Here is a 12,148-nt window from a genome sequence, read left to right on the forward strand (position 1 = left end):
GGTGTTTTCCCCGTCCTCTGCTCGGACGGCCCGGGCCGCACTCTGGCCGCCACCGGCTGGTTGTTGCCTTTCTGTCCGCCTCGTTGCCTTCTGGCGCCCGCAGGATTGCAGAAGGGCGGAAACGGTGGTTAATAAAGGCAGATCTACGGCTCTGCAGTGGCAGAGCTCTTGGAAGTGTAGGGGAAGCAATTTGCTTAACGCGATTTAGTTACCAATGAGTGCAGGCTGCAAAGGGACAAGGAGCTGTGGAGGGGGTCAAGAGAAATGTTTCTGCCAGCTGAGGGACCAGAATCTGCAACAGGTGTGGTGAAAGAAATGAGATTGCAAGCCAAAACGTTGCCAGCCAGGTCCCCAGGAAGAATGAGTCAAATAGCATCTCACAGACACCGTATGCTTCCTTTTAAAAATAAAAAATAAAAATAAAATAAAATAATATATATATATGTATTTAGAAGTCATAGTTCCTATTTCTTTCTCTGCAGCCCAGTCTGCGATTGGGCTGGTACTGATGGGAGGAGGGCAGCAGGAGCCCTGGGGACCCTCCTCCAGGAGCTGGCAGCTGCTGCCCAGTGAAACAGAAGTAATGCACACAGCTTTGGTCCCATCAGTTCATGTCCTTGAGCTGTGTTTCTGCACTGGCAACTGCAGAGAGCCTGACAGTCTCTCCAGCTGTCTTATTTATCCAGGGCAAAAAGCTAGAGAAAGAAGTATGGCTTCTAAAGTTTTGCACAGAATGGCTTAGGTTGGAAGGGACCTTAAAGATAAGTGAACTCCGAGTTCAAAGCTGATTAATATGTTCTGGCAGCAGGGCTGGGGCTGCAGCACAGCACGTGCGGATGCATGTGCAGCTGGCTGCAGTTCCCAGGACTGAATCCAACTGGCTGGTTACCTATGTCCTGAACATAGACTTTGGGGGCGTGGTGCTTTACTTATTGGCTCCTAAATCCTTCCCCGTCCGGCTGAGTTAAAGGGGAAAGAGAAGCGCAGTTCTTTTATTTCCTGGGCTGAACCGCACACACTGGCCATGGCTTCAGAAAAGGTGAGAGCTTGGTTGGGGCGAAAGCATGCAGGAAAGCTGCCTTGGTGCTGGAGTTGAGATGAAGATGAGTTGTCTGCCCTCTTGGTGTTCGTCTTGAACAGCAGTAGCTCATCTCAATTGGAAAGATGCTGGTTGTGCCTTCCTCAGCTTGGAAAAGCTGTTTTATGCTTGGCACAATCACTGAGGAATTAGCTTCAAAAATACATGACAGAGGGAAACCTTGTAGGGGACAATTTTAAGATCACTTGTACATTGCTGAAAAGAGATGCAACTGAACATTCAGAGGGCCAGAATGAAAAAGAGGAGCACTACTTGCACAGCCAGAATAGGAATAGAGACTTCCAGAAAGAAGTTCTCTCCCCTGACAAGCCTTGCTCTGCTGTATCTTATGCCTCCTGAAATGCCTTCTGATCATGCACTGCCCTCCTTTAAAATATTCTGGTATTCCCACCACGTAACCACTTCATGTCTTTCTCTTCTCAGCCAATACTTTACAGCTATTTCCGAAGCTCCTGTTCATGGAGAGTGAGAATCGGTAAGAACTAGTTTTACTGTCTTGGCGCTGCTATGATATCCCCAACCTTTCACTGACAAATGAGTCACTTAATAGAGATCAGCAAACATGAACCTGGGACAGTGACACAGCATTTACTTAACCTTCTCTGGAGTGGGAGGGAACACCACAGGCTACCTGGAGCTGCAGGATGAGAGGAGCAGGCAGGAGGTCTTCTCAGTTAGAAGGGAATCCAAGGGTAACTTCTATAGCCATCCAACATTCAAGCAGGAGGGTGCACATCGCTGGTGTAAGCTTCTCCCTAGTTTTCCATACTGGAGGGCAGAAGCAGCAGCTCATTGCTCAACTGTGGACAAACCTTGCTCAACAAACTTTGGAAGAGTTTTCTGTTCTCTTAGTATTTTTTGCGGGTTTGTCTGCAGTTTGTTACAGCAGTTTGTTGCTTTTGTAAAGCTAACATGATGCAAATGGCTGTTTGTTCCATACTATTTCAAGAGACACTAGATGCTTTTTTACGCCTATACGGATCAGATCACCCTAAGAGCCAAACAGGGCTGGGAATGAACCCTACTTAGACTGAGACAGTCTTGAACACATTTTGGAAGGTGAGCACAGGATCACCTGTCTTACCTAAGCCTCTGTCAGCAAGTGCTGTGCTGCAGAAAGCAGCAAAGCTTGTTTTGAATAATACAGTGTTTTTGACAAGACTGCTCTTTGGTCCTTCATTTACATTTGGTCCTTCATAGAGTGCTGTCTTCTCACAGGACTCAGGCTGCCTTTCTTGAGGTATAGGGTGTTTTTTTGTTTTAAACCTTTTTTTTTTTTTTTCCTCCCCAAATGGAGATAGTAACATTTCCATGAGGTCACTACCAATGAAACTGGTCTCAGTGTGCCTGTCTGAAGCTGTGTACTCTCTTCTCCCTAGCGCTGGCTATTAAAGGGATTGCCTATGACCAGGTACCAGTGAACCTCGTGAAGGATGGGGGGCAGCAGGTAAGGATACACCCACCATTAGTCCCTCCAAAAGTACTGAACTTGGGGATCAGCAGGGGAATTGGGATGAGAACTAAGGAAAGTTGCTAAATTCCTCACAGCTTCTCTGTAGTAGTTGCTTTCAATCAGTATTCCCTGGGATGCAGAGTAAAAGGAGATGACTGCAGGAGACTAAAGATTTTCACCTCTGCCTCAAAGATCTGTGATTGAATTTCATAAGTCTGAAGATCTTTTGCTCCTGCTTAGCATGATATAACCTAGCATCAGGAAGGGACAGCAGAACAGAGAGGGCCATCCAAAAGATGCCAAATGATACAGCACAAAGCTTCAAATGGCCTGCCAAAGGCTGTATTGCCAGAAGAGATCTCCAATTAGAATGGTGATAGTGATACTGCTGTACTGCCACCCATCCTGGGCTTGGCACTGATGGATTATAAAGAGGTAAGGCAATCTCACCTTGGGTGAAGTAATCTCTGAGCCTCAGCAGGAACTTGCTGTGGTAGGCTAATGGTGCAGCACAACTTAGTGCAAATGTTAGCACTGAGGCAGAGGGAAAAGCCAGTTTGTTGGGTTTTTTTTTGTTTTTTTTTTTTGCTTTTTTGTTTTTTAAAAAAAAAGCCCTGTGGGAGCCTGAGGAAGAAAACAAGAAAAAGTTCTGGTTGCAATAATCTTGGGTTCATTTCCACAGTTTTCTGCTGAATTCAAGGCAGTGAATCCAATGCAGCAAGTCCCAGCCTTGAAAATTGATGGTATCATAATTAGTCAGTCGGTGAGTAACAGCCACATACCTGCTAAACACTGAATCAAGCTGCTGACCAGAAGGCAGGGGGGGAAGCTTTCCCTTTGTGTTCCCTCAAACCTCTCATCTGTGTATTACAGAATAAATAACATTTGTGTTAAAGAATCCCACCTGGGGGGAGAAAAAATAGCATGTAACCCCTACAGGGAAAATCCTGTCAACTCAGCTTTGGTTCAAAATTCCACCTTTTACTGAGCAGTTTGTAGTCTGGCTTAGAGTGCTGTGCCACTTTGTCTGAAACTACAGCAGGTCTAAATCAGAAAGTCTTAACCAAGCATCTAAGGGGATATGCTGTTCCTCGGACTAGGAACAAATTCTATTTGAAAACTATTGTATTTTGTCGGACCAATTTGAAATTTCCCTTTCCTAAGTGTTCTGGATGCATACTTTTCTACTTTTCCCTCTCTCTCCAATAACCTTCCCTTATCTCTTTGTTCGTTACAGCTGGCTATAATTCAGTACCTGGAGGACACTTGTCCTAACCCCAGGCTCTTGCCCCAAGATCCAAAGAAAAGAGCCCAAGTCAGAATGATCTCGGATCACATTGCTTCTGGCATTCAGCCACTCCAGGTATTGCCCGGTCATATCCATGTAAATGAGAAAACCGGATGGATTTCCAGGAGTTTGTAACTTTTTAAATCTCAGTCTCTTTATGTTGTTGTTGGCCAATAGAGTGGCAGATTTTAAGACTCTGTTAGCAGATGAAATCTATGCTTAGCCTCTGCTTGATCTGTTGCCAATGGCAACAGAATTTCATACAAAGAAAATCCCATAGCACCCCATTGTTCTTTCCAGAAACAACTGAACCCATATGGTTTCAGTGCAGGGCATACAGTGTTTCAGGAAGAGGGAGTGAGCCCAAGAACTTGGGCAGACAAATATCCTGGCAGGTTCTGTTACAGAAGAACAGGTCTAGGAGAAAGCAGAGCACATGGTTCAGCAAGAGGGAGGTCAGGGCTGACACAGCAGGCCAAGTTCAGGCAGGGCACTCAAGCTTGGCACTTCTTAATCTGCCTTCTCTAGGCAAGGTCCAGCCAACAGCTGTCCTTTTAATCTGGAGATTGTTTGCCTTCACAGAATTTGAGCATCCTGAACAAAATGGGGGAGAGAAAAATGGAATGGGCTCAGCATTGCATCACATCTGGATTCCAAGGTATATCCTGCATCCAAAATGCTCAGCACTTTCACTGCTCTTCAAAACTGTGAGCCAGCATGCTGCACCACTGGAGCCCTAGTTTCTCCTCAACCAGGCTGGGAGACACAGGGGTCTTCTTGCTCAGAGTCCCTTGTCCAGTACTACTAGCTCTCTAAGGTCTTGGAGGAAAAATACTCTCCACAGTGTAGTTCCACTGCTGTGCATGGAAGAGGAAAATCCCAGGGCCATCCTCTATGATGCCACAGTTGATTAACCCTGAAGTATGAGGGCTGACACCACTTCTGCTTTCCACTCAGCTGCTCCTGAAGTAGTGCCTTTTGCTTTGAAATTCTATCAACCTATATTGGTATTCTTTTGTCTAAAGAAATCTGATGGCAAACTCCCACAGAATTTGGCATGTAGCAGAGTATTTCTTTACTTTTTGTTTCTTCCAAACTTTCCTCCATATTCTAGAATGGCTGGTGCATCTTCACTTCTGGATAGTGAACTTTTCTACTTTTTCTCTTCCTACTCTCACATATCTCCACATTGTGCTCCTAGGACCTCATCTGCATTGCCTGAAACAGCTGGGTCCTAGAAAGCTTAGGGAAAACTAAAGACTCATGTAACTATGTTACTGTAGGATTTATGTTCTTTCTAGATTCTGTCCTGTACTGCACCTTTTTCGTCCTCTTCTCAGAGTTAAAATGTCCTTGTTCATAATTCACAGTTTAAAAAGTCTCTGAGGTTCCTTTCAAATGATCTTCCAATGCCTTACTCCAGTATACCACCTCTCTTGGCAGCACTAGAACAGATTCTGCAGCACACTGCTGGACGCTACTGTGTGGGAGATGAGGTAAGTACCAGAGTTACGTATTGTGTAATGTGTCCCAGCATGTTCCATTAACTGGGAAAGGGAATTAGTTGTAGAGACACAGCACAACTATATCCTGTGCCTTGTACTACATGCAGTGTCTATACTATAAGAAAAATAGCTGTACCCTACTTAAGCCATTACTGACTTACGAATAGCTATTCAGATATTTACTTATCCCTGCCTAGAAACTGCTGATAGCCAGATCTTGCACTCCTGTCTAAAGTCTGTGAACTGGCTGCCACTAAACAATGTGGGAAAAGGCTAAGTACTTTTCTTGTCCACACATGTAGAGATAGGATGAGGAAAGCCAAGGCACAGATGGAGCTGAACTTGGCGAGGGATGTGAAAAATAACAAGAAGGGGTTCTATAGGCAGGAGGAGACAGATCAAGGAGAGTGTTTCCCCTCTAATAAATGAGAACAGAGAACTGGCTTCCTGAGACATGGAAAAAGCTGAGGTACTCAATAAGTGCTTTGCCTCAGTTTTCACTGCTTGTCAGGCTCCCCATGTTTGCCAGGACCCTGAATCTCCAAGTGTGGGTGAGGGGGGTGGATTCCATATCACTGTAACAATGCAACAAGTCTGAGACTTCCTCATGAAACTGAATGTATATAAGTCCATGGGGCCAGATGATATGCATCCCAGGGTGCTGAGATAGCTGATGTGGTTGCTGAGCCACTCTCTTCTTGGTGTCCTGGGGATATTGAGGCCTTCCAGTATTTGAAGGGAGCGTATAAACAGGAGGGGGAACGGCTGTTTACGAGAGTGGATAGTGATAGGACAAGGGGGAACTGTCTTAAACTGAGACGGGAGATTTAGGCTAGGTATTAGGAGGAAGTTTTTCACTCAGAGTGGTGATGCTCTGGAACAGGTTGCCCAGAGAGATTGTGGATGCCCCATTCCTGGAGGCCTTCAAGGTCAGGCTGGATGTGGCTCTGGCAGCCTGGCCTAGAGGTTGGTGACCCTGTCCACTGTGTGATGGATGAAACTAGATGATCTTTGAGGTCCTTTCTCAACCCAGGCCATTCTATGATGATTCTTTTCACTCTTAGTAGATTTAGTGTCCCATCTGAGGGGCAAAGCATGGCTCAAGAAATGCAAATTCTGCTCTTAACTCTGTCCTGTGTAAACTTTAACCAAGTTATATCATTTTGCTGCTCTGTTTCTCCAATTTTAATATGGGCAGACTGCAGGAAGACATTGCATACAGGTTGTTCTGACCCTTTCCAAGCTAGAGGCAACTCAGACCTGTTCCATTTAGCAGTCCTGTTTGGCAAACAGTGAGATCCTGCCTATAAAAGGTGGGAAAATATTAGTAATGAGGTCTCATGCTGGAAAGTAACGTGTGCTCTGAAAGGTGCCTACAGTTTCGTGACCTGGGTAATAGGGTGGAAACAGTTGCCTTTTGTGCAGTTAAGCAGCTAACTGTATTATATATAAGGAGTGTTCTTTTCAGATTGGAAGTCCTTGAGCCTGCATACAAAGGTCCTGTCATTCAGCAGTTCCTGACCTTGGTGGAGTTCTGATGCTTCTGCAATGCAAACAAGCAAAATTTATACATCCTTTCCCAGCCACGCAACACCTATACCCATCCCCCCAGCTTCTCCCTCTGCAACTTGCCAGCACTTGTTTACTTACTGGCAGTTGCTTTAGAAGCACTGCGTGTTTGAGGACACCATGATCAGCTGATAATTAGAAAGCTCCCTAGGGGCTGATAGCTTCTGTGCTGTTGACTTCTGTAAGGATCCTTTCCTATCACTGTTGTGGCATTATTAGTGCTCACTTAAATAATGGGATTGTTGTGACAACTCTTTTGTTTGTCCTAAACCTATCTGTGAAATGATATCAGATACCACCAGCTGAAAAAGTAATACTCTGGCCTCTTTTCTGTGCTCCATTTGCAGGTATCCATGGCTGATCTGTGCTTGGTGCCTCAAGTTGGCAATGCTGAAAGGTAATTATTAAGGCTAAGCTTGAGGTATTCTTCAAGAGCACCTACTCCTTATGCCAGACTGGCAAAACTTAACTTCTGCTTCTCCTTTTGTTAGGGAAGATCCACATCCTGCCCTATCCAATTATACATGCTTCTCTGCATGAGTTTGTCATAAGTTCTTTGTCTCTTAGAGGCTTTTGGAAATGAGGAGCTAGTTTTTCTTCCCAGAGGCCCCCAGAGAAAGCTTGATCTGTGTCCTAATAGAAAAACTAAGATTGCCTGCACCCTACATCCTCTCTCCCTCTTTGCCCCATATCTACATTGCACAAGGCAGAGAAAAGAGTAATCTGACTGTATTTGTAAACCTGCTCAAGTAGTGACTGCAAGATTCCCAAGAAAGCTGTACTGCCTTCTTACCATAAGCTAAAAGCTATATAAACACCTAGTGAAAATGGAAGAACAAGATAGCTTTTCCATTAGCACTTATTTTTAAACCTGAAAGAACTTCTCTTAGTGCAGATTTGAGATGTGCTGACACTGGGCAGGCACAGAACACTGCTCTGTCCTTCTGCTCACTGGCTGTCTGACTGTACCTCACAAATCCTTTTCTTTTTGCAGATACGGTGTGAACCTGGGTCCATATCCTACAATAACTAGAATAAACAAAGCTCTCCTGGAGTTAGAGGCATTCAAAGTAAGCCACCCATCCCGGCAGCCAGACACTCCTGCAGAGCTGCGATCTTGAGGCCTTTCTACCCATTAAATCAAGTAGCTGGAGTGGCAAGGACTTGAGTGCCAGCAGGAAGCCCTGTACTAACATCTCACTATGTGGGACAGCTGATTTGACTTCTTCCCTATGTCCAGCAGCAATTTTGCAGAATTAATAAAAATCTGTTCAGAGCAAAGCTATAATTAGAAATATATAACCAGCTCACTCCCATATGCTGAAAATTACGGCAATCTCTTCCTTCTCCCATTCACAGACAATGCCCTGTGCATTTTCCTAGTCCTCAGCTGCAAACTATTTGCTAAAGGAATAAATCTCACATTACACGCCCTCCTTCTATGTCTGAATCATGTTGGTACTTTGACTTTGAGGAACTTTCAAGCTGCAGCAGCAAATCCCATTCTGCTCATCTGAAAAGAAACCAAACACCTGAGTCATGTTCAGAGCATCCCAGAAATTCCAGCTCTGTAGGTCAAAAAGAGAAATCTGTAGGTCAAGAAAGGAAACAAGAAGCCTGTAACTGTGTTCTTGTGCAGATTTATCTCAGATCCCACTGAAAGTTCTGGCACCCAAGCCAGGGATACGATTGGAATTTCTACCAGTCTGATGCTGTGTATCAACTGCCCTAAAAGGGCAATACCCACAGCATACAGAAAGACACTGCAAGTCAGTGATGTCTTGTGCTAAGGTAGCATTCACTTGCCACATTGTTGGGACTCATTTATTATTGGGACTCATTATTAACCCTCTTTAAGCTGGCAAAGAGGGGACAGACTCATTCTGGTTATCCTGCATTATCCTAGGTCCAGTTGGATCTTCTTTGTGCTGTTGTAAAAGGCCCCTGCACAGTTGGAGCCCCCAAAGACCAGCACCGTGTGCAGGTTATGCTTATTCTTGTTCTCTTTGTCCACATCCATCATGGGAGTCAGATCAAGCAACGTGTGGCCAGCTCGTGGCACAGAGCAGAGGTCATGGTGGATCACTGTACTCCATGAAAGAGTATCTAAAGTAGAAATGGGTTATAAATAATGGAGGGAAAAACAAACAAACAAACAAACAAACCCACCTACATTCCTAATGCAAGGAGTGAAACAAACACACAAGACTACACATTCAGAAACACCACTGCAGTTCACTGTCACCAAAAGCTATGGAAATAGGGAGGGAGATTCACTCACCTAGGTTAAAAACAAAGGCATCCTGCAGGGCTCCCTTGGCATTGCAGCCTCCACTGATCAGAACTTTCCAGTCCGACACAGCCAGAGCTGCATGAAAACTGAGACCAGAGCAAAGGTGGGGTTGCGTCAGTCAGCAATGGACAGAGGTGAGCAGACTTTCAGGAGCAGACTGGGGGCTTAAGCTGGGGAATAGAAGTTAACTTTTCTTCTGCCCTGACCTGCTGAATGATCCTGGAAGAATTGTTAGTTTCTCTCTGCAGATCATGTCATAAATCAAGCCTGAAAAGCACCTCATTACCTCAGGAGTTAGCAAAACTTCTGTGTTTTGCGATATGGAATAAGATAGCAAGGACTTAAGTCACCTCTCTAATGGGAGATAGCATCCATTTCAGATTTCCACTTAGGTACCTAAGTGGTTTGTACTCCCCACAACTTATGAAGGCCCAGGCATGGGAATTTCTGGTCCCACAGCAGAGGGGCCACCCACAGTGTTTGGCTAGTGAGACAAAGGTATGCAACTGGGTCTGATCACGAGCACCTTTTAAACCTGACTTCACAGAGAATAACAGAGGAAGAAAATGCTTCTAGATCTGCAACAAGATCTTACCAGCGTGCAGAAGGCTGTCCTGCACAGAGTGCAACTGGTGTATATTCCATGAAACCTGACAGGCAGGAGAAAGGTTGATTAAATGTCCAAAAAGCTCTGCTAACAGTATTTCTCTACTTTATAATCAGACAAAAACTTTGAAACACTGTCACATCGGCTACCTGTACTTTCTGTTGCCCAGCTTCTTCCAGAAAAAGGATGTCTTGTTTTTCCCATTACCCACCCCCTTACACACCCACTAAACCAGAGTTTTCCATTTCCATTGCTAGTCAGGATTTTTAGTGTTAATTCTGCCTTTCCATTCTGCAGGCCTTATTTCACAGTCCTTGCCTTAAAACAGACCTCCAAAGATGGTACGGACTTTCTCACCCAGATCCAAGATGTGCATGTCACTGAGGTAGAGACAAGACCTCTGACCCCCAAAGATCAGCAGCTTGTTCTTCAGTAGAGTAGCTGAATGCCTGAGAAGAGAAACAGCAAATGAGCAAAGCATCTTCAGCACTCTCCCCAGTGTGTTAGCCTTTGTTCAGCCTGCCTTGGCTTCTGTTAATGGGTTGCAATAGCTTCTGTCTGCACCCCTCTCTATCCTCAGCCACTGCAGCCCAAGGACAGAGCCCTGACAGAATATTACTCAAAACACAGCCTTATCTTAATGGAGGAAATTGTGGAGAAAGTCATCTAATATTTAGGAATCTCACTGAGGAGGGAGGGAAGGTGAGGTTTCCTGCTCTATTTTGGAGCTCCAGAGCAAGAGCCTCTCACCCAAGCCTAGGCAGAGGCTTTTCCCCTTCTGAGATGGGCTGGTACCAAATTTCATGTTCTGGATTGAAGATATAGAGTATGTTGCTGCAGGGTCCGACTGCCAGTGATGCTGTTTTAGGGAAAGCTCCTCCAAAAACAAAGAGCTCCTTGCGGTAGATAGTTGCACTGTGGTAGGTCAGCAATGGCATTCTTCCTTTAGCCTAGGAACACAATACCTGCTATAAGAAGTTTGTAATTTGCTGCATGACCCATAAGAAAGGGGTTCCACATCATGCCATGAGTTCATCAAGTCTCAATTTTCATTTTACTGGCTCCCCCATCAGATCTTTGCCATTCAAGCAGACAGTAAATCCTTTCCATACTCTGCACCACTAGAATGCTCTGATGAGAGTAGGAAGTTAACCTCCCACTCCAGCTGTCTCAAAAAAAGACAGGGAACAGAAAGATCTCATCCCAGTATTATTCTATAACAGCAGTCTTCTGCTTTAGCCAGGAAAGAGACAGTCCTTAGCTGACAGGATCTGCTTCAAGAACAGGACGCGCAATCCAAAGAGCTATGAGACCTGCCATGCTCAGAGCAGCTCTCTGACTTCAAAAGACCAGTTCCTCAGTATCCAATGTAGCTCTCAATAGCACCATGCAGAATGAGATGCCATTTCCCTTTGCTACTTGCGCAGTACCTCCCACCCACCATCCTGATTAGACACAGCACTCTTGCAGCAGTTTGTTTTTTCCACATTGTTTCATTCACTTTAGGCATGCCCTCTTTTCTGCCAAGCTTATGGCCCTTCAGCACAGTTGGGTTTGACAGATACAAGAAAGTTAAGCAGCTCAGGCAACCTGCAGCAACAACAGACCAAGACTTCTGGAGTACAGACATCAGTACATCAATTGCTACATTCAGGCAGGACTTAACACATTTCATGTGCTTTTATTTTAGAAGAGCTGCAGTGCTTACAACCACAAGAAGCCATTTCCAGGTGACTGTGTCCAGAATGTAGATGCCGCTGTAGTCTTTGTCCTCCCTAATACCCCCAAAAATGTAGATACGCTTGGTGTCTGGGTCATAGGTAGCTGTGTGACCACGTAAGCATGACGGCATAGCATTTTGTTGCTGGAGACTCACTGGAAACCAAAAATCGCTGTCTGTAGGAGCAACACCAGGCAGATGGTAGGTAAGTGAGTTTAAAACGGGGACATCATTATGCCATAAGCACAGATATTAACACAGGTTCTTTGTTCCCTTTCTCCTGTCTGCTTTTCCAGAGCAACATAATCTCTTTAACAAAGTGCAAGTTTCCTGACAGGCACAGCACAGCAGCAGGCAGCATGAAAATTCTGTTGTGCATCCTGCAGTTACCTTCCCAGCACACTGGGAAATTGCCTGGAGTGACATCACCATCAGCCACTACCTAGAACTCACAGTGACTGTGTTAGGAGTTGTGACCCCTCTGCTGTTCCCTCCCCAAGCGCAGACCCCAAAGGACACTCTCCCACCCAATTCATCCTTTATTCCCACCCACCCCATTGCCTTTGACAGCCTTAAACTCCTCACCAATTTCCAACTTCCAAAGAGCATCCTTG

General features: G+C 45.1%; 1 protein-coding gene across 2 annotated transcripts; it reads left to right on the top strand.

The window, feature by feature from the left end:
• Positions 1 to 1,528: 1,528 nt before the first annotated feature.
• Positions 1,529 to 8,035, top strand: GSTZ1 (glutathione S-transferase zeta 1; the record flags this gene model as incomplete). Of its 2 annotated transcripts, XM_079537548.1 has the most annotated exons (9): positions 1,529 to 1,574; positions 2,479 to 2,546; positions 3,235 to 3,315; positions 3,790 to 3,915; positions 4,173 to 4,325; positions 4,423 to 4,498; positions 5,284 to 5,336; positions 7,262 to 7,311; positions 7,909 to 8,035. In XM_079537548.1, exons 3-9 carry the CDS (start codon positions 3,265 to 3,267, stop codon positions 8,033 to 8,035), a joined length of 636 nt encoding a protein of 211 aa, XP_079393674.1. In that variant the 5' UTR covers positions 1,529 to 1,574; positions 2,479 to 2,546; positions 3,235 to 3,264. The 2 variants fall into 2 exon arrangements, with proteins under 2 accessions (XP_079393674.1, XP_079393675.1); XM_079537549.1 differs by lacking the exon at positions 4,173 to 4,325 and having other exon boundaries at positions 1,529 to 1,564; positions 2,517 to 2,546.
• Positions 8,036 to 12,148: the final 4,113 nt, after the last annotated feature.

The sequence above is a fragment of the Tetrao urogallus genome, assembly GCF_951394365.1.
Source record: "Tetrao urogallus genome assembly, chromosome: 6".
NCBI lineage: Eukaryota > Metazoa > Chordata > Aves > Galliformes > Phasianidae > Tetrao > Tetrao urogallus.